Source organism: Chiloscyllium plagiosum, unplaced genomic scaffold (assembly GCF_037043375.1).
Source record: "Chiloscyllium plagiosum isolate Xiang-an unplaced genomic scaffold, Cpla_swu_hap1 HiC_scaffold_1, whole genome shotgun sequence".
In the NCBI taxonomy this organism is placed as follows: Eukaryota; Metazoa; Chordata; class Chondrichthyes; order Orectolobiformes; family Hemiscylliidae; genus Chiloscyllium; species Chiloscyllium plagiosum.
Window position 1 is genome coordinate 95,113,272 of NW_028270139.1, and position 23,377 is coordinate 95,136,648.

The window sequence follows — 23,377 nt, forward strand, 5'->3', positions numbered from 1 at the left end:
TCGTTGGTGCCAATGTGGACCACGACTTCGGGCTGCTCCCCCTCCCCCTTAAGGACCTGGAAAACACGATCAGAGATGTCACGTACCCTTGCACCTGGGAGGCAACATACCAAACATGAGTCTCTCTCGCCCCCACAGAACCGCCTATCTGTGCCCAGCACTATCGAGTCCCCAATAACTATTGCTCTGCTCTTCTCCACCCTTCCCTTCTGAGCAATGGGGACAGGCTCCATGCCAGAGGCCTGAACCCCATTGCTTACCCCTGGTAAGTCGTCCCCCCCACAAGTATCCAAAACGGTATACTTGTTCTTGAGGGGAATGGCCGCAGGGGGTCCCTGCACTGGCTGCTTCCTCCCAGTCCCCCTCACTGTCACCCATCTGTCTGCAATCTTTGGAGTTACTACTTCCCTAAAGCTCCGATCTATGACTCCCTCTGTCTCCCGAATGATCCTAAGTTCATCCAACTCCAGCTCCAGTTCCCTAACACGGTCTTGGAGGGGCTGGAGATGGGTGCACTTCCTGCAAGTGTAATCAGCAGGGACGTCCATGGCATCCCTCACCTCAAACATGTTGAAAGAGGAACATTGCACTGCCTTCACTGCCATCCTTCTAAAAGTAACCTTTTAAAAAAAAAACTGGGTCTAAAGAATAGAACAAGCAAAATGCAGCACTTACCTACTTACCACAACGGGTCTTATTATTAGGTTAGAGGAGGAGGGCGGGTGGGAGGCACTACCTCTGTAGTGCTTCGGGTTCCTCTCCTGCGTGCTTTTATAGGAAAAAAAAACCTATCCAGGTAAGCTTGCGCTACACCAGCTTCCGGCTGCCCCTCTGGTCGTCGTCACTTCCCCCTGCTGCTCCCGCTCTTTCTGTGAAGAGAAAAAAAAACACCGCTGCCCGCTATCGGTAAGTAATTTTAAAACAAACTGTCTCACATTAGCTGTAGCCTTCTGGGTTCGTTTAAACTCAGCTGCTGCTCGCACTCAAAATCTTGATCTAAATCTGTTCTCAAAACTGTTATGTGGGAATCTTTTAAGGCCAGTTGCTTAGAGTTCAGGACCGACATGTTCCTGTGAAAATGAAGGATAAGGATGGCACGATTTGGGCATCTTGGATGACAAGAAAAATTATGACCTTGGCCAAAAAGAAAAAAGGAGGCCTACCTAAGGTTTAGGAAACTGAGGACAGACAGAGTCCTCAAAAAATATAAAGAAAGCAGAAAATAACTTAACCAAGAGTTAGGAGGGTGAAGGGGGCCATGAAATGCATGTTGGCAAACAGGATTAGGGAAAATCCTGAGGTGTTTTATATGTATTTAAGGAGAACAAGGGTAACTAGGGAAAGGGTATGTCCACTCAAGGAGAAAGGAGAGAATGTATGCTTGGAGCTGGAGGAAGTGGGTGAGCTCCCTAATGAATATTTTGCTTTAATATTCACAAAGAAAAAGGACATGGTAGATGGTGAGTATAGAGAAGAATATGTTGGTAATCTAGGGCACATTGATATAAAAAAGGTGATAGGTGTTTTGAAAAGCATTAAGTTGGATAAATCCCCTGGACCTGATGGGATCTATCTGCCAAGAGGTGAGGGATGAAGTTGCTGAGTCGACTTGATAGAAGTTTATGAAATTATGAGAGGCATGGATCAAATTGATAGTCGGAGTCTTTTTCTCAGGGTGGAAAAGTCAATTACGAGAGGGACATAGATTCAAGAACAGAATAATATAAAGGTAAAAGGGGGGAAATTTAAAGGAGATGCAAAAGGCAAGTGTTTTTACACAGAGGGGTGATAAGTGCCTGGAAAGTACTGCCAGAGAAGGTAGTAGAAACAGATTCAATAGCAACATATAAAAGCATCTTAAAGTAACAATAAATAGGCAAGGAATAGAGGGATGTGGACTGCATAGAGGCAAGGGGTTTTTAGTTTAAAAGAGCATCATGTGTCAGCCCAGTCTTGGGGCTGACAGGCCTGTTCCTCTGCTGGACTGTTCTTTGTTCTTTACTTCAGTTATGAGGATAGATTGGGTCTGCTTTCCTTAAACAGAAGAAGTCTATGATGAGATCTAATGGAAGCTTTCAAAATTCTGCCACTGCTGGAATATTGGTGTCTATCAGGTAGAAAATGTTTGGAAGTCAAGGTGAGTTTGCATATTGGCAATGCAGTGTGATTTGCCAATTCATGGAATTGGTGATCTGTACCATGTTGAGACAGTGTCTTGTCGTTTGCACTGTGGAGCACCAATTACTTAGGTACATATCATTAGGATGTCAGGTGGTAACATGTTGGCACTAGGTCCTGTGTCAGATTTAGCTTTTAGAGTATGCTCACATTCCTTTTCAGGATGGATGACATTAATGGTTGTAACAGCTTCTGGGTGGGATCACGTTGTAACAGCCGTATGCTGCCAACATGGCATATGAGTTGAAAAGTGTAATGCTGGAAAAGTGCAGCAGGCCAGGCAGCATCCGAGGAGCAGGAAAATCGATGTTTCAGGCGTAAGCCCTTCTTCAGGAATAGGCTGGAGTGCCAAGTGGGCTGAAATAAAAAGTGGATGGGGGGGGGGGTGGAATTTGGGGGAGGGGTGCTGGGAATACGATAGGTGGAAGGAGGTGAGGGTGATAGGCCGGAGAGGGGGTGGGGCCGGAGAGGTCGGGAAGAAGATTGCAGGTCATGAGGGTGGTGCTGAATCAGGGGGTTGGGACTGAGATAAGGTGGGGGGTGGGGAAATGAGGAAGCTGGAAAAATCTACATTCGTCCCGTGTGGTTGGAGGGTTCCTAGGCGGAAGATGAGGCGCTCTTCCTCCAGGTGTCATGTGGCCAGGGTCTGGCGATGGAGGAGGCCAAGGACCTGCATGTCCTTGGCGGAGTGGGAGGGGGAGTTAAAGTGTTCAGCCAAGGGGCGGTTGGGTTGGTTGGTGCGGGTGTCCCAGAGGTGTTCCCTGAAATGTTCCACAAGTAGGTGGCCTGTCTCCCCAATGTAGAGGAGACCACATCGGGTGCAGCGGATACAGTAAATGATGTGTGTGGAGGTGCAGGTGAATTTGCGACGGATATGGAAGGATCCATTGGGGCCTTGGAGGGAGGTGAGGGGGGAGGTATGGGCGCAAGTTTTGCACTTCTTGCGGTTGTAGGGGAAGGTGCCGGGAGTGGAGGTTGGGTTGGTGGGGTGTGTGGACCTGATGAGGGAGTCGCGGAGGGAGTGGTCTCTCTGGAACGTTGATAGGGGTGGGGAGAGAAATATATCTCTGGTGGTGGGGTCTGTTTGGAGGTGGCGGAAATGACGGAGGATGGAGCTTAATCCGGACAATGTGAGGTGATGTATTTTGGGAGATCAATTGCAAGATGAAAGTATACAGTAAATGGTACGACCTTTAGGAGAATTGATATACAGAGGGAAGGTGGGGTGCAAGTCCATAGCTTCCAGAAAGTGGCAACACAGTGGATAAGGCAGTAAAGAAGTCATTTAGCATGCTTACCTTCATTGGTTGATGCATTGAGTATAAAAATTGGCAAGTCATATTGCAACTCAGTAGCAGCAGTGTGTGCCATCTACAAGACACACTGCAGAAATTCACAAAAGATCTTAAGGTGGCTCTTTCCAAACTCCCAACCACCCCCATCTAGAAGGAAAAGGGCAACAGATACATGGAAACTCCACCACCTGCAAGTTGTCCTCTAAGCTGCCCACCATCCTGACTTGGACTATATTGGGAGAAAGTAAGGACTGTAGCTGCTGAAGATCAGGGTTGAAGAGTGTGATGCTGGAAAAGCACAGCCAGTCAAGCAGCATCCGAGCAGCGGGAGAGTCAACCTTTCAGGCATTAGCCCTTCATCCTGATGAAGGGCTATGCCTGAAATGTTGATTCTCCTGCTAATTATCATTCTATGTTATGGAAATATATGGAAATAAGTTACCATTCCTCCACTGTTGCTGGGTCAAAATCCTGGAATTCCCTCCCTAATGGCATTGTGGGTCAACTCACAGCAGGTAGACTGCAGCAGTTCAAGAAGGCAGCTCACCACCACCTTCTCAAGGGCAACTAGGGACGGCAATACATATTGGCCAACCAGCAATGGCCACGTAGCATGAATGAATAAATAAAATAAATCTGTGTAAAATGTTTGTTGGGCCACATTTGGAGTACTGTGTGCAGTTTTGGTCATCACACTAAAGGAAGGATGTGGAAGCTTTGGAAAGGGTGCAGGATGTTACCTGGATTGAAATGTATTAACTATAAGGTGAGGTTGAACACACTTTGATTGTTTTCACTCAAGCATTGGAGGCCAAGTGGTGATCTGATAGATATTTATGAAATTAAGAGAGGCATGGATAGGGTGGATAGTAGGAGTCTTTTTCCCAAGGTGGAAATGTGAAATTCTAGGGGTCAGAGGGTTAAGGTGAGAGAAGGAAAGTTTAAAGATGTACAAGGCAAGTTTTTTTACACAAAATGGAAGATGCCTAGAATGTGCTGCCAGAAGAGGTGGTGGAAGCAAACACAATAGCAACATTTTAAAGGCATTTGGACAGGCACAGGAACAGGCAGAGAGTAGAGGGATAAGGACCACGTGCAGGCAGATGGTGTCAGTTTAGAATGGCACAGACATGTGGGCCACAGGGCCTGTTCCTGTCCTGTACTGTTGTGTGCTCTAACAACATCATGAAACATATAATTAACATGTGGTTGTCTGATGGCTGGACACGATAATGCTTATTAGCGTAGATAACCAATTTGTGGTGTTTCAATGCTTTGTTTTTTTGGCCAGCTTTGTAATCAGAACTGCAAGCAGATGGGTTCCTTTCTTTAAAGTGTGACAGCTCTTCTGACATGAAAGAAATTAGGTTTTAATCAGAAATAAGATAGGTCTGGATCTTGGCTTGTCTTATCTACAGATCTGAACTCACAATACATAAGGTTACTGATTGTCACTTTGTTACTGATTGTTACTTTGATATTCAGTGCTGTAATCTAATTGATCTTAGGTTACAAAGCATTTGCCACTGAAATCGAAGACATTTTTCATAGATGGACACTACTGTTAATCATGATGTGAGTTTTACCTCCAGCAGGGTCATTTTATCTGATGTGAATGTGCTTGTGCTATCGATCATAACGTAAGAAAGTGGGACATGAGTAACATATATTGAAGAATAAACAGGTACATATTACAGCTCACTAATATATACAAGATATTGCATTTAGAGACATATTGTGTCTGGGCTAACATCAAGCTATTCTGTTACGAAGAGTACATGCTTTCATCAGTACGTCATGATCTGAGTTTAGGTAGAGTCCAAGACATTTATACCTTCATATTAGATGCTATAAGATGGTGAGGATATCATGAGAATATCTCTTCAAGGTATATTCACGTACTGACCATGAGACAGCACAACAGCAGGCAGGGCATACATACAGGTAGTTCTCCTAAAGCCATAGTTGCATTCCAGTGAAACCTCGCTTTTCAGAAATAATGGGGCCGACAGGAATAATGGGGTTGGGGCAGACCGGCAAAAAATATCACCCACGGTTGCTCAAAAATCACCCAAAAGTTTAATGCAAAGTATAGCACAGCCTGAATGAAGGTTGAAATCATATTTATTAATGAAACAAAAGTAAATTTAACTCAGTACATTTAAAAATTGTAAGAAAGCTGCTCTCTGGACAATACATCTCACAGAAAGCTGCTCTGTCGGTAGCTGACATTGGTGCATGTGCAGAACAGCATAAAGGCTGGAGCACACATGGCCCATGTGCAGAATGGCACGGACATCAGCACATGCACACAACGAAGTGCGCAAACCAATCTCTTCTGGAAAGATAAGTGTTCTCGAAAATACCTAATTCTTCCGCGACATTATAGCCAAATCGAGCTGCTGAAATGCACATAATCCCAGAACTACCTGTACAGAAGGCCCACTCATTTCGGACAGACTGATATGGGCAGGACTTCCAAATTTGATCTGAATACCACCTTAATGGTTTAAGAATGTTTGGAATATTCTGTGCAATTCTGGTCTCCCTCATATTGGAGAATGTTGTGAAACTTGAAAAGGTGCAGAAAAGATTTACAAGAATGTTGCCAGGGTTGGTGGGTTTGAGCTATAGAGAGAGGGTGAATAGTCTGGGGCAGCTTTCCCTGGAGTGTCAGAGGCTAAGGGGTGACCTTATAGAGGTTTATAAAACCATGAGGGGCATGGATTGAATTAATAAACAAGGTCTTTTCCCTAGGGTGGGGGAGTTCAGAACTAGAGGACATAAGTTTAGGGTGAGAGGGGAAAGATTTAAAAGAAACCTAAGGGGCAACTTTTTCATGCAGAGGGTGGTACGTTTATGGAATGAGCTGCCAGAGGAAGTGGTGGAGGCTGGTACAATTACAACATTTAAAAGCCATCTAGATGGGCATATGAACAGGAAGGGTTTGGAGGGATATGGGCCAAGTGCTGGCAAATGGGACTAGATTAATTGAGGATATCTGGTTGGCATGGACGGGTTGGACTGAAGGGTCTGTTTCCATGCTGTACATCTCTATGACTCTATTTACATTAGCATGGAGTAACAGGTGCAAAAGACTAGACTGAAGTATTTGCATTCATCTTCAGTTTGAGGTGATAAGTAGGTGGTACATCTTCTCATCTTCAAGAGGTCCTCAGCATCACAGATACACTAGCTTCACTCCATGTAATGTCAAGAAATAGCCAATAGCACTGGATACTGTAAAGGTTGTGGGCCGTGACATTTTGGCAATAGTGCTGAAGACTTGTGCTCCGGAGACTGTGCACCCCTAGCCAAGCTCTTCCAGTGCAGTAACAACACTGGCACCTACCCAACAGTATGTCCTGTAAGCAAAAAGTAGGAAAAATCTATCCTGGCTAATTATCAGTTCATCAGTCGACTCTTGATTATCAATAAAGTAATGGAAGGAGTCTTCAGCAGTGCTATCAAGCAGCACTTGCTCAGGAAGAACCTGCTGAGTGATGCCCAGTTCAGATTTGACTGGGACCACTCAGCTACTAAACTCATTACAGTTCAAACATAGACAAGAAAGCTGAATTCCAGAGGTTAGGTCAAAGTGACAGCCCTTGACATCAAGGCAGCATTTGACTGAGTGTGGCATCAAAGAGCCCTCGCAAAACTGGCTTTCAGCACATATAAAGAGAGACCTCAGTGGAGTATTGAAAGTTTAGGGTATCTTAAGAAAGCAATTAGGAGAGCAAAGAGTGGGAATGAGAAAACACTGGTGGGTGAGATTAAGGAGAATCCCATGATAATCTATAAGTTCATTAACAGGAAGAGAATAACCAGGGGAAGAATAGGTCCCATTAGTGAAGTTGGAGGACATTGGGATGGCACAGTGGCTCGGTGGTTAGCCCTGTTGCCTCACAGCTCTAGGAACCTGAGTTTGATTCCAGCCTTGGGTGACTGTCTCTGTGGAGTTTGTACATTCTTCCTGTGACTAAATGGGTTTGCTCCGGTTTCCTCCCACAATCCAAAGCTGTGCATGTTTGGTGAATTGGCTATGCTATCCCATTGTGTTCAGGGCTGTCGAGGTTAGATGTATTAGCCAGGGATAAATGTAGGGGAACAGATCTGGGTAGGTTACTTTTCAGAGGGTCGGTGTGGACTTGTTGGGCCTGTTTCCACAACTTTTGGGATTCTATAAATTAAAATTGTTAGGGTGTTAAATAAGTACTTCATATCTATCTTTACTCAAGGGAAGGAAAATGTAGATACAGAATTTGGGGAGAGGTATGGCGAGGTTATTGAGCAGATTGCATGCAGGGAGAAGAGGTATTAGAGGTTTAGAGAGGCTTAAAAATGGAGAAATCCCTAGTCTGAATGAGTTGTATCATGGGCTTCTGTGGGATCTGAGGGAATAAATTTCAGGAGCTCTGATCCAAACTTTTAGTTCATCCCTGGCCACGGGAGAGGTGCCAGAGGAGCATAGCCAGTCTGGTTCCACTTTCAAGAACAGTGGTAGAGATAGGCCCAGCACTACAGGAATTGGAAGAATTACACAGACTCTCACATCATCTCCACTTGGACAGGCAAGGTTTCATTAGAGATAGTCAGCATGGCTTTGTCGTAGCTAGGAGAAAGTGAGGACTGCAGATGCTGGAGATCAGAGTTGAGAGTGTGGTGCTGGAAAAGCACAGCTGGTCAGGCAGCATGCAAGGAGCAGGAGAATTGACGTTTCAGGTATAAGTCCCTCATCAGGGATGGAGGGCTGAGAGATAAATGGGAGGGGAGTAGGACTGGAGGAAAGGTAGCTGAGAATGCAATAGGTAGATGAAGGTGGGGGAGGAGGTGATAGGTCGCAGAGGAGGCAGGAGTGGATAGGTGGGAAAGATAATGGACAGGTCAGAAGGGCGGTGCCAGGTTGGAGGCTTGGGACTGGGATAAGGTAGGGGGAGGGGAAATGAGGAAACTGGTGAAACCCACATTAATCCTGTGTGGTTGCAGGGTCCCATGGCTGAAGATGAGGCGTTCTTCCTCCAGGCGTCAGGTGGTTGGGTTTGACAATGGAGGAGGCCCAGGACCTGCATGTCCTTGGTGGATTGGGAGAGGGAGTTGAAGTGTTCAGCCACGGGGGCGATGGGGTTTGTTGGTGCAAATGTCCCAGAGGTGTTCTCTGTGACGATCCGTAATTGGTGTCCTGTCCCCCCCGATATAGAGGAGACCACATCAGGTACAACGAATACAGTTGATGACTTTTGTGGAAGTACAGGTAAATGTCTGTTGGATGTAGAAGGACCCTTTGAGGCCTTGGACGGAGGTGAGGGAGAGGTGTGGGGTGCAGGTTTTGCACCTCCTGTGGTGGCAAGGGAAGGTGCTGGGAGTCAGATTAGGGCTGGTGGGAGTGTGGACCCGACAAGGGATTCACGGAGGGAATGGTCTCTCTGGAATGCTGATAGGGGCGAAGAGGGAAATATATCCCTGCTGGTGGGGACTGTTTGTAGGTGGCGGAAGTGGTGGGGGAATCTTGTGATGTATGCAGAGGTTAGTGGGTGGAAGGTGTCCTTGTTGTGTTGGAAGGGTTGGGGTTCAAGGACGGTGGTGTGGGAAGTGGAGGAGATGAGCTGGAAGGCATCATTGACCATGTGGGGAGGAAATTGTGGTCTTTGAAGAAGGAGGCCATTTTGGATATTTCTATGGTGGCATTGGTCATTCTGGGAACAGGTACGGCAGAGGTGGAGGAATTAGAAATAAGGGATGATGTTTTTACAGAAGGCAGGGTTGGAGGAGGTGTAGTCCAGGCAGATATGGGAGTCAGTGGGTTTGTAGTAGATGTCCATAGTTAGTCGGTCACCGGAGATGGAGAAAGTGAGGACTGCAGATGCTGGAGATCAGAGCTGAAAATGTGTTGCTGAAAAAGCGCAGAAGGTCAGGCAACATCCAAGGAGCAGGAGAATTGACGGTTCGGGCATGAACCTTTCTTCAGGAATGAGGAAAATGTGTCCAGCAGGCTAAGATAAAAGGTAGGGAGGAGGGACTTGGGGGAGGGGCATTGGAAATGCGATAGGTGGAAGGAGGTCAAGGAGAGGGTGATAGGCCAGATTGGGGGTGGGGACGGAGAGGTCAGGAAGAAGATTGCAGGTTAGGAAGGCGGTGCTGAGTTCGAGGGATTTGACTGAGACAAGGTGGGGGGAGGGGAAATGAGGAAACTGGAGAAATCTGAGTTCATCCCTTGTGGTTGGAGGGTTCCTAGGCGGAAGATGAGGCGTTCTTCCTCCAACCGTCGTGTTGCTATGGTCTAGTGATGGAGGAGTCCAAGGACCTGCATGTTCTTGGTGGAGTGGGAGGGGGAGTTGAAGTGTTGAGCCATGGGGTGGTTGGGTTGGTTTGTCTGGGTGTCCCAGAGGTGTTCTCTGAAACATTCCTTAAGTAGGCGGCCTGTCTCCCCAACATAGAGGAGGCCACATCGGGTGCAGCGGATGCAATAAATGATGTGTGTGGAGGTGCAGGTGAATTTGTGGCGGATATGGATGGATCCCTTGGGGTCTTGGAGGGAAGTAAGGGGCGAGGTGTGGGCGCAAGTTTTGCATTTCTTGCGGTTGCAGGGGAAGGTGCCGGGAGTGGAGGTTGGGTTGGTGGGGGGTGTGGACCTGACGAGGGAGCCACAGAGGGAGTGGTCTTTTCGGAACGCTGATAGGGGAGGGGAGGGAAATATATCCCTGGTGGTGGGGTCCGTTTGGAGGTGGCGGAAATGACGGCGGATGATACGCTGTATATGGAGGTTGGTGGGGTGGTAGGTGATGAACATGGAGAAGTCCAGGAAGGGGAGGGAGGTGTCTGAGATTGACCAGGTGAATTTGAAGTCGGGGTGAAAGATGTTCGTGAAGTTGATGAACTGCTCAACCATCACCTCTGGGGATCTCCCATCCACAGCCTCCAACCTCATTGTCCGTGAATCCCGCACCGCCCGATTCTGCCTCCTACTGAAGATTCAGAAACCTGACTTCCCCAGTTGACCTATTGTCTCAGCCTGCTCCTGTCCCACTGAACTCATCTCTGCATACCTTGACACTGTCCTGTCTCTCTTAGTCCAAGAACACCCCACCTATGTTTGGGACACCACCCACGCCCTTCACCTCCTCTGATACTTTTGTTTCCCCAGCCCCCTATGCCTGTCTTCACCATGGACATTCAGTCCTGCTACACATCTAAGCACTTCATTTCTTCCTCTTACATTGTCCCAACCAGTACTCTTCCACTTATACCCTCAACCTCTTGGCTGAACTGGTCCTCACCCTTAACAACTTCTCCTTTGAATCCACCACTTTCTCCAAACCAAAGGGGTAGCCATGGGCACACACATGGACCCCAGCTATGCCTGCCTCTTTGTCGGGTATGTAGATCAGTCCATCTATCACTGCTACACTGGCACCATCCCACACCTTTTCCTCTGCTACATTGATGACTGTATCGACGCCACCTCCTGCTCCCATGAGGAGGATGAACAATTCATTAATTTCACTAACAACTTTCACCCCAACCTCAAATTCACCTGGATCATCTCAGACACTTCCATCCCCTTCCTGGACTTCTCCATCTCTGTCTCCGGTGACTGACTAACCACGGTCATCTACTACAAACCCATAGACTCCCACAGCTACCTAGACTACACCTCTTCCAACCAACCTGCTATAAAATTTCTATCCCTTATTCCAAATTCCTCCACCTCCACTGCATCTGTTCCCAGGATGTCCAATTCCACCATACAAAATCCCAGATTGCTGCGTTCTTCAAAGACCGCAATTTCCCCTCCCACATGTTCAATGATGTCCTCCAGTGCATCTCCTCCGCTTCCTGCACGTCTGACCTTAAATCCGACCCCTCCTAACGTATCAAGGACAGAACCCCCCTGGTCCTACCTTTCACCCCATCAACCTCCGCATACATTGCATCATCCTCCGCCACGTCCGTCACCTACAAACAGACCCCACCACTAGGGATGTATTTCCCTTCCCACCCCTATCAGTGTTCTGGAGAGATTATTCCCTCCATGGCTCCCCTGTCAGATTCATGCCCCCCATCAGCCCTCACCCCACTCCTGGCACCTTCCCCTGCTACTGCAGGAATTGCAAAACCTGCGCTCACATCTCCCCCCTCACCTCCGTCCAAGACCCCAAAGGAGCCTTCCACATCTGACAGAAATTTACCTGTACTTCCACAAAGGTCATCTACTGTATCCGTTGCACCCAATGTGGTCTCCTCTACATTGGGGAGACAGGATGCCAACTTGCAGATTGTTTCAGAGAACATCTCTGAGACACTAGCACCAACCAGCCCTACTGCCCCGGGGTTGAGCACTTCAACTCTTCAACTTTAATACTGCATATTCATTTATAGTGAAAACACATCATCCAAGTTCCATTGTGCATTTCCAAGGATAGATTGGGTTGGGATATCTGATCAGCATGGATGGGTTGGACCGAAGGGTCTGTTTCCATGCTGTACATCTCTATGACTCTATGACAGATAAATTATTCTGTGTAAATATACTTGTGCATTATTAGTGATTCTGCCAATTTTTAGAGCTCCCAGTACAAATTATAGCCATTAGTTGCTGTGACTATTATTGAATTAAAACATTATTGTCAGCCAAAAAGTATGAGCGATTCAAAGTGTATATATTTTATATATGAGATAGTCTTATAGCTGTACTCCTAGGTAAAGTTATCAATTTACTTTCACATTAATTTGGAGTACTGACATCAGAGGCTTTATGTTGTACTTACAGTGTTAATAAATTATCAATTTGGTAAAGAGAAGGGAAGTAACATTTAGTATTCTTTTATCATGATTTGTTGTGTGAAATTTTTTGGTGTGTACACATAGGAAAAAGTACAATAAAGAATTAAAAGGCACCTGTTTAATCAAACACATGGACATCAAACTGTCATATTTTAATTGCAGCAGAAAACCTGTGTTTGAAATATTGTGCTTGGTGCCCTTAAATAAAACAATCCCAAGATATATTTTTTACACAAAATATTTTCAGTGGCAGCTCAAGTTATTCAATCAATTTCATGATGGTGGTACGTGGGAATATGACATTGAGATAGAGGATCAGCCATGATCCTATTGAATGGTAAAGCAGGTCTGAAGGATGGAGTGGTCTATTTCTGCTCTTAGTTTCATACAAACTATATTAAAAAATTATTGTGAGACCTTCTAATAAATATGGAAAGTAAACCTCCCCCTCCTAGTCCATCAAGGACATGCAGGTCCTGGGCTTCCTCCATCACCTAACCCCAACCATTGAGGCCTGGAGGAAAAACACCTCTTCTTCCACCTTGGGACACTGCAACCACACAGGATTAATGTGGATTTCAGCAGTTTCCTCATTTCCCTCCCCACTACGTTATCCCAGTCCTAAGCCTCCAACTCAGCACTACCCTCTAAACTTGCCCATTGTCTTTCTCACTTATCTGCTCCAGCCTCCTCTCCAACCTATCACCTTCTCCCTCACCTTCATTTACCTATTGTATTCCCAGTTACCTATCTCCCAGTGCCCCACCCCCCACCTCCGGCCCACAAGCCTCATTCCTAATGAAGGGCTTATGCCCGAAACGTTGATTTCCCTGCTCCTTGAATGCTGCCTGACCTGCTGTGCTTTTCCAGCACCCTCTGTTTGTCAGAGCTAGGCCATGCTGAACAGATGTGATTGACTTTTTCGAGGAGGTGATCAGGTGTGTAGATGATGGTAGTGCAGTTGGTGTAGTTTATATGGATTTCAGCAAAGCCTTTGATGAGGTTTCACATTGGAGACTGATAAAAAAGGAGAAGCATATAAGATACAGGGTAAATTAGATCCAAAATTGACTTAGTGATTGGAGACAGAGGGTAATGGTAGAAGGCTGTGTGACTGGAAGCCGGTGTTCACTGGCCTACCATAAGGATCAATATATATATAAATCATAAAAATGAGAATGTAGGAGGGATGTTCTGTAAATCTGTGGATGACATGAAGTTTGGCAGGGTGATTAACAGTGAGGAGGAAAGTGACAGTTACATGAGGGTATAAATGCATTGATCAGATGGGCAGATCAGTGGCAAATGGAACTTAACCCTCATAAGTATGAGGTGATGCCTTTTGAAGAAGTAACAAGACAAGGCAGTACTCAATGAATAGCAGGACACCAGGAAGCTCACAGGAATAGCGGAATCTTGGGGTGCACAGAACGCTGCGGGTGACCGGATAAATTAATAGGATGGTTAAAAAGGCATATGGGAAGGTCGCCTTTATCAGTTGTGGCATAGATTATAAAAGGAGGCAGGTCGTGTTGAAGATGTACAAAACTTTGATTAGACCATAACTGGAGTACTGTGCGCGGTTCTGGTTGCTGCACTGCAGAGGGTGCAGAGGAGATTCACCACGATGTTGCCTGTGTGGGACAATTTTAGCCAGGCAGAGAGGCTGGATAGGTTTGGTTGTTTTCGTTGAAATAGGGAAGGCTGAGGGGGAGCTGATTGAGGTGTATAGGATTATGAGGAGCATGAACAAGGTGGACTACAAGCATCTTCTGTTGAAGGGTCAATAACGAGGAGGCACAATTTTAAGGTGAAAGGCAATATTTAAAGGGGATTTGCGGAATTCTTTCTACCCAGAAGGTGGTCTGAATCTGGAATACACGGATAGTAGTAGAAATGGGAAATCTCCCAAACTTAAAAATGAATGTGGGTGAGCCTTCTATATTTATAATATTCAAGGCAATGGACCAAATGTTGGAAAGTTTGGATTAACATTGTGAGTTTGGCACAGCCTGGATGGGCCAAAAAGCCACTTCTGTGCCGTATGGCTCGAAAGCAGAATCAGGAGCAAAACACTTCACTGGTTGGAGTCATACCTGGCACATAGGGAGATGGTCATGGCTGTTGGAGGTCAGTCATCCCAGCTCCAGGACATCACTGCAGGTTCCCTGGATCATCATCCATCATAAGTTGATTCACCAATGACTTTCCCCCTATCATAAGGTCAAAAGTGGGGATGTTCGCCAATGATTGCACAATGTTCAGCACCATTGTTCTGTCCTCAGATACTGAAACAGTTCATATCCGGCTCCGACATTCAGGCTTGAGCTGATAAATAACATCTAACAATTGTGCCATATGAGTGTCAGACAATAACTATGTCCAGCAAGAGGGAATCTTGCCATTACATCTTGATCTTCAATGGAATTAGAATGATTGAATCCCCGTTTTCAACAGTCTGGGGGTTACTATTGATCAAAACCTGACTGGATTAGCCATGTAAATATTATGGTCATGGCAGTGGCTTAGAGGCTAGCAATTCTTTGGCAAGTAGCTCACCTCCTGACTGCATAGTCCCTTTGCAGCATCTAGAAGCCCCAAGTCAAGATTATGATGGAATACTTCCTACTTGCCTGGATGAGTCCAAAAATGCTCAAGACTCTTGACATCATCCGGTCAAAGTAATTTGCTTGATTGATCTTTCATCCGACTCCCTTCACTACTTTTCCACTGGCACACAATAGCAGCAGTGTCTACTATTTACAAGATGCACTACAGCAACTCATCAAGACAGTACCTTCCAAATATCCCATGAAAAAACATAATGAAATGTACCAATGTTAACTTTGTTAAGCCTTCTTGTTTTCATAGAAACTTCTACTATGTGTTTTCATTCATATATATAAGATATGTATAATCTGGCTAGCTTTCTCTTGTGTTCTAATTTTTTACTTTTTGTTAGACATTAGATTTATATTTTGTCCAGTCTTCTGACCTATATCTCATCTTTGTGCAGTTATATAATTTTTCTTTAACTTTAATACTATCTTGACTTTTTTTAGTTTACCATTGATGGTGAGTCATCGCCTTTGAATTATGATTTGGAGATGCTGGTGTTGAACTGGGGTGTAGAAAGTTAAAAATCACACAACACCAGTATATAGTCCAACAGGTTTAATTAGAAGCACTAGCTTTTGGAGCGCTCCGAAAGCTAGTGCTTCCTTTGAATTATTAATTCTCATTTGAATATATTTATTTTATGCATTCTGAATATCCCCTTATGTGCCTGCTTCTCTATTGACTGATTCTTAACCTAATTTAACATTTTACTTCAGCTAACTCTGTTTTCGTGCCTTCATAGTTTCCCTTATTTAAGTTTAAAATACTAGTCTTCAACACACACTTCTCTCCTTGAATCTGATTGCTGCTACTTGGGAGCACCTTTTCTGTATGAGATCATTAATTAAATCTAACTCATGCACCATACTATGTTTGATCCAGCTGCTGTCTCATAGAATCAGAGAATACCTACAATGTGGATTGGTCCCAGAATGTGCTGTTACAAGAAACTATCCACATTCTACCAGCTCTTCATTTAGGCAATCTCTGTCTACCTAATTTTTCCAATCTAGGTGTAGATGGAGCTCCCTGTGATTATTGCTGTAACTTTCTGATAAACCCACTGTTGGCCACCACTTGCTGCACGCGTCCCACTGTGAAATCTCTATTTTGTCTGCAGTCTTAGTCATTCTTCAGGCATCCAACAACCCCTCCCATTCACTTTCAAACATCTACTTGATCCCGTTGATTATACCAGGTCCTTTCCAAGTTGCTTTCCTTGTCTGAGGGCCAATGCGAAATGATACTGTGGCCACACATTCAAAAGTTGTTCATTAACAAGGTGTCCAAGAAGGTGCTGGGAATGTCTGCAGCTCACCAATCTGTGGTAAATGAGGTGCAATACATTTGGGATCAGTGGGCTAACCAGATTTTGCATAGTGTTTTGGAAATGGCCTAACTTTAAAGGTAATAAAGTTAATATCATAAATGGAAACCTGTGCTAAGTTCAGTTTCATGGTTTAGCTATACAGTTTACATCAATGCAAAGTAAAGTCAGTTCAGCAGCAAAATGAATTGCAAAATGTAATTTTGAGTGCAAAGTGAGTTCAAGCACAATTGGGCATGAGGTGTGAAGTTACCATCAGTGGTATGCTCACAATGTTTTCCTTTCACATCTAATGCAATATGCCTGCAGGCTTGCACAATTTTTTTTGTGAAGTGTCTTGATGAAAGTAAAAGAAATATGAGAAAATCTGAATCAAAAGTGCACTAAGTGCTGAAAACACATCAGATCAATTGTATTTATAAACAGAAATTAAGGCTTAAGTTTTTCAGCGCAGGTTTTTCATCGGTATTGATCATTGAAAGGTGCGTTAATATTAACATTCGTTTGTTTGAATTCTTTGACAAGGCCAGTATTTGTTGCCGATCCTAACTGTCCTTGAATTGAATAGTTTGCAAGGCCAATTCAGAGCTGAGCAACAAACAGAAAGTTGCTGTGGATCTGGACTTACATGTAGACCAGACTGAATAAGGACAGTTGATTTTCTTCCCTAAAAGAAATGCACAAACTTGATTGCTAAGGCCAGCTTTCAACTCCAGATTGTTACTGAATTTAAATTCCAGCAGCTGCCATGCCATGTTCCTGGAGCATTAATCTGATATTTTGATAACTAATCCACATATCACCACACTATTACCCCATTTACTTATGATGTACTCTTTTTTTGGGACTATTAAGAGTCAATTAGTTCAATTGGCTGGATGGCTGGTTAGTAGAGTGATGCCAACATTGTGGGTTCAAATCTCACATTGGCTGAGGTCACCAATAAGATCTTATGTTCTTGAACTTGCCCTTCACCTGAGACGTGCTGACCCTCAGGTGAAATACACCAGCAGTCATCTCCCTCTAATGGGAGACCAGCCCTGTAGTACTTTGGTTACTACTACTATATTTCACTCTCTCTCCAGAACTAGGAAGCCCATTATGTTTGTGAGCACTTACTATTTTCATTACAATTTTTCTGTTTTTCAATCGCACAGAACTCTTGTATTTTCTTTTCAGCCTCCAGCTCAGCAGCTTCTTGGTTCCTTGGGTTGGATCAATACCTATAAGAATTTAGAAGAATGAGAGCAGATCTTAATGAAATAGAATAGATTCTGAGAGATGTTAGGGATGTTCTGAAGAAGGGTCACTGGAATCGAAACATTAACTCTGCTTTCTCTCTACAGATGTTGCCAGACCTGCTGAGTTTCTCCAGCAATTTTAGTTTTTGTTTCCAGCTTCCACAGTTCTATATTTTATTTAAGATCCTGGCAGGGATATTGAGAAATTGGGTGGAGTCTTGTTATCCCGGAAGCATTTGGAGGCAGGAAGGCAACTTAATGAGGTGGAGAGGTATCATAACTGAACCCTGCCACTTTCCCACCTCCACCAGAAATTAATTTTGGGACAGAAAGACCCAAACTTGATCTTCTTGCCCTGCAATCAACTGAGGCCCTGAATTAAGGACTATTTGTGAGCATTAGCTCCATTTCCTTCATGACTTACCCTTGTACAAGTGGGTCTGTCTCCATCCAATGTGCCTCATAAATTAACCAGTGTGTGCAGCTTATCAGCAATGGGCTTGAAGTCCCCTGATCAAAAGCAATCAGGTCCTGATGGGTGGACTGGATATTTGGCAAGGAGTTGCCCACTGAGAGCCACGCCCTGGTGTTGTGTCTGAATTCCCTATCATTCTCTTATGATCTCTAACCCTTACAATCCTTCCCCAACAAATCGCTTACCTTCCACCTTAGCCCTTGGTGATCCGAAATGCTGTTTCAAAAAAAGCCACAACTTCCTGTATGGCTTTGCTGAGTATGATATGCCTGCTTGGGATTCCCTTCCCTTTGATCTAATTCCAGGCATAGGTCTGCTGGTGGCCTTGCTCATTCCTAATTGACTTTATGTTCAGCAGGCCTTTCCTGAAGAGGCAACAGAGTCTCTCACCAACACCTCAGCAAGATTCCGACTGATGTTTCAACTTGTAGCATTATCTAGGAACTAGTTTTTTCCACATTTTATGTGTCATACAATCTTTTGAATGTGAGAAATTTTGAAACATAATTTTTAATATTTTGGATGTCCCTAGAGAGCCAAAGGCAAAGCTATTTTAGTTTCTATTGGGATGCCAGTGAACCTAAGTTCATAAGGAAATGCAGATGCATCAAACCAAGCCAATAAGAATATAAGAACCAGCAGCAAGAGTAGGCCATCTGGCCCTTCAAGCCTGCTCTGCTATTCAATAAGATCATGGCTGATCTTTTTGTGGCCTCAGCTCCACTTATCCCTCCACCCACCATAGACCTTAATTCTTTTATTGTTCAAAAATATCTATTTTAGTTTTATAATTTGTCCTCTATTCTGTGATTTGGGCTGATCTAGCGAACTCACTCGTGAAATAAAGATGGTATCATTGTTAATGTGTGTATTCTCTTTTACAGGTCACAGAGGGAGAGTTCTGCATCTGGCATCCAGTCCTGATGACAGTGTAGTGTTTTCAGCAGCAGCTGATGAAACAGTTTGTTTATGGAACTGTGGCACTGCCAGTGAACAGAAGCTGGATGTAAAACAGGCGATCAGTGGTGAGGCTTCACAATACTGACTGTGAGGAGCAAAGCACTACAATAGACATTGCTGTTTCAAAAATATTGCTTTTGAAATCTGTCACCCTTGAATCTTTGGTGTAAAGTATCTGCTGTGATAGTATTGAAACAGTGTTTCTTGAAAGATGTCAATATTAATATTCAGAGAGACTGTCTATATTTGTACAAGGAATTTGGAAAGTTAGCCTATAGGCACAGTCTGCAATTTAGAAGGCAAGTGATATGTTGGCCTACACTGTAAAGGAATCAGATTTCAGGAATAAAGAAGTCTTGGCACAATTGTTTAAGGTTTTAGTGAAATCAAAGCTAGAATATAGTATGCAGTTTTTGTCTCCATATTTAAGGAAGGATTATTTGCACTGGATGCATTAGAACAAAGATTCACTAAATTGGCATCTGAGGTGAGAGATCTGCCCTATGATGACAATTTGAGTAAACTGGGTCTATATTCTTTGGAATTTAGCAGAATGAGAGGCAATCTCATTGAAACATACAAGATTCTATAATGACTTTATAGGGTGGATGCTGAGAGATTTGTTTCCGCTGCCTGGGAATTTTAACCATGGGGTCACTGTCTCAGCTCAAGGGATTGATCATTCACGAGGGTTGAGGAAAAAAATAGGTTTGTGCATCTTTGGAATTCTCTATTCCAGAAAATTATGGATCATCCATCATTGAATAAATTTAAGACTGCGAGAGACAGATTTTGGTGTCTCAAGTAATCAAGGGATTACTTGGCTCAGCATGCCATTTGATGCCAGCAAGCTAGGGACAAGCACAACCCAGTCTGGAACACTCCTCTGCAGATTTTGCCTTTTTTATCATAATCCTCACCTTTTTTTGGGCCAAGGCTTCGCCTCAAACAAGCTTCCATAGAATGGCAGTAAAGGCTGTGTCCCAGACTAACTCCTAACCAGCCAACTAACTGTGTTTAAGGCACCAATTCACTTTTCATATCTGTGGGGATCATAATGCACTGATATGCTAGGCTTCCCCATCAATGAGGATGAGGACATTCATGGAGTCTCCTCCTCCTCCCCTTTGATGTTCAATTGGCCATGACCATTCACAATTAGGTGTGGCAGGACCACTGAACTTTAATCTGATCTTTTGGCTTTGGGATCTCCTAGTTCTGGTTCTATCATTGTGTTCCATTGTTTAACCTGCATGTAGTCCTTTGATTTGCTTTATTATGTTGGCACCTCATTTTCAGATAAACCTCTTGCTGCTCCTTGCATGCTTTCCTACATGCCTCATGATTAGTCCTCTGAATTGATGATAATGGTTATATCAGGCATAGGAATTGCATATTGTGGTGAAATACAATTCCAGCATTTCTACCAATAGCCTCCAGCAGCTCACGGAATGGCAAATATGTGCTTCTAGAACTATTCTGCGTCTCTCCCATTGTGGATAGTGATAGTGTCTCACAATATTATGGAATATTTCCTCATTTTAGAAGAGGATGTTGTCTCTTCAAGAACACTATGCGGTCACTCCTGCCAATATGGTCACTGATAGGTGCATCTGCAGCTAATAGTTTGGGACAGCAAGGTCAAGAAGGTGTCTCTCCAGTATTGGCCCACTGTCCACTTGTCATACTCCCAATCTGCCAGGTCAAAAATTTAAGACCTGGATAGCTCACTCAGTTATCAGCTGCAAAGCCACTGCTTGTGAGAGATATTGAAGGTTACCACTGGGACTATATTTTATGCTTTTGCTGCCTTTAAAGCTTTTTTCATGTATTTTGCTCAACGTGGAGGAATGCAAGCTTTTCATTTGAGGGTGGGTTGTAGGCAATCATTAATAGGAAGTTTCCTTCCCAGGTTTAACCTGATACCATGATAGCTTGTGAGGTCCAAATTCAGAGTTGAGGCTCTGTGGGATAGTATGCAGCAAAAATGGTAATGGAGCCTGAGACATTGGCTGTAAGGTATGGTTTGGTGACTGTAACTATATCAGATTGTTACTCGACTATTCTGTAAGGTAGCTGTTCCAATTTTGGAGCAAGTTTCCAAGTGTATCCCATTGAAGGAAATAGCACAGGGCCAACTGGACTGTATGTCTTTGTCGTGCCTAGTGCCAGTAAACATTCACCTACTTTGAGCAGTTTTGAACTGAGTGTCCTTATTGCCTAGTTTCTTACCATATGTCTGATTTTCTGTGTGAATGTTTTAGATTCTATGTGAACTTCAATCATAGATTTACAAGGATGTTGCCTGGGTTGGAGGGTTTGGGCTATAGGGAGAGGCTGAATAGGCTGGGGCTGTTTTCCCTGGAGCATTGAAGGCCTCATAGAGGTTTATAAAATCATGAAGTGCATTGGATAAGGTAAATAGACACAGTCTTTTCCCTGGGGTGGGGGGAGTCCAGAATTAGAGGGCACAGTTTTAGGTGAAAGGAGAAAGATATAAAAGGGACCTAAAGGACAACATTTTCACGCAGAGAGTGGTGCGTGTATGGAATGAGCTGCCAGAGGAAGTGGTGGAGGCTGGTACAATTGCAACATTTTAACTGCAGCTATTTAAATAGGAAGGGTTTAGAGGGATATGGGTCAAGTGCTGGCAAATGGGACTAGATTAGGTTGGGATATCTGGTTGGTATGGACGAGTTGGACTGAAGGGTCTGTTTCCGTGCTGTACATCTCTGTGACTCTATGATTCTAATGATAGAAGACCTTTAATGCATAAGAAATAGTCTAAGTTTTATATCTCGAGTTGAGAGTGTGGTGCTGGAAAAGCACAGCAAGTCAGGCAGCATCTGAGGAGCAGGAGAATTGATGTTTCAGGCAAGCCATTCATCAGGAGTGAGGCTGTGAGCCAAGGGAATGGTGAGGTAAATGGGAGGTGGTGGGGCTGGGGGGAAAGTAGCTGACAGTGTGATAGGTAGATGGAGGTGGGGATAATGGTGATAGGAGAGGAGGGTGAAGCGGATAGGTGGGAAGGAAGATGGACAGGTGGGACAAGTCATGAGGGCAATGGAACTCATGGAAGATTGGAACTGGGATAAGGTGGGGGGAGGGGACATGAGGAAACTGGTGAAAACTCCAGTATCTGCAGTCCTCACTTTCACTTAAGTTTTGCATCTGTTTGATATAGCATGACATATCCCTCTTGGCTGAAGGACACTGGATTTCATAGTCATCAGCTTATTCAATGCTCATTCTAAATGCTTGTAATGTATAAGCAGAGTGTGTCTTAAAATGTGAATTTTGCACAACAAAATGTAGTTTCCTTCTGGATATCATTTCATCTATAAACATAGAGTACATAGAAGCACAGTGTGCTTGCTTAAGGAGCCAACTGCATGAAACCTCTGATTAACTAGCAACTATTATCCTTAATATAGAAAAATACCCCAAAGAGCTTTACAGAAGGGTAATTGAACAAAAACTAATGATAGCATTTCTTGGGTAATCATAAGTTAAAAATATTCCCTAAAGCAACCCAATTAACGTCCATGTTTTGGTATGTAAGTAGCAGTTATTTGGTCCTCCCCAAAAGATTTCAGTGTTTTTCGGGACACCACAACTGGCAGAAACTATAAATAGAACCAGAAAAGTACCAGAAATAAGCTTTATGCTTGTTGGCACTGAAGGAGAAAGATGAGTCATTCTTTTTGTCAGAAAACCTCATCAGAGTTGTTTGCGATGTTTCTCACCCTGTAAACTATCACTTGGTTAAATTGTCACACAACCTTTGGCAGTATGTGGTTTTCAATGCTTTCTGTAGATTAACATATCAGTTAGAAAGAAACCCACTAAATCAGCCATACAGGCTTCAAGAGTGAGTCTTGTAATAAATGTGATTGAGAGGTAATTCAACAATGCTGTTAACAACTTTAAAGGATGCTTTAAACACTTTGTTGCTTTTAAGATTTTCTAACTACTTGTTCAAGCATGTACAATTTTAGCTAAAATGATGTGAACATCAGAGAATCCTCTCCTATAAAATGTTGATTCTTATCGTTTGGATCCAGAAAAATAGGCTCAGCTGAAAGCAGAAATCCAAATGTTACGGAAGAAAAAAACTTAATTGAACCACATGACCATAAAATTTAGGAACAGAATACTGAATGGCCTGGACAGAGTAGATCTTAGGAAGATGATTCCATTGGTAGGAGAGACTAGGACCCGAGGGCATAGTCTTAGAGTAAAGGGAAGACCTTTTATAATGGAGAAAAGGAGAAACTTCATCAGCCAGAGAATGGTAAATCTGTGGAATTCATTGCCACAGAAGGCTGTTGAGGCCTATCTCAGTCATTAAGTATATTTAAGACTGAGATAGATAGGTTCTTCAATATCAAGAGTTACAGGGAGAAAGCAAAACAATGGGGTTGAACATAGAACATAGAACATGAGCAGTACAGGCCCTTCAGCCCTCGATGTTGCACCAACCTGTGGAACTAATCTG

General features: G+C 43.9%; 1 protein-coding gene across 1 annotated transcript in view; it reads left to right on the top strand.

The window, feature by feature from the left end:
- Window positions 1–21,777, top strand: part of LOC122554940 (cell division cycle protein 20 homolog) — a 115,958-nt gene extending 94,181 nt beyond the window's left edge. The window contains exon 10 of the mRNA XM_087992305.1: window positions 18,804–21,777. Within this exon, the coding sequence (XP_087848431.1) occupies window positions 18,804–18,964 (161 nt within the window). The 3' untranslated portion in view covers window positions 18,965–21,777. The remainder of the gene's footprint in view (window positions 1–18,803) is intronic.
- The last annotated feature ends 1,600 nt before the right edge of the window (window positions 21,778–23,377 follow it).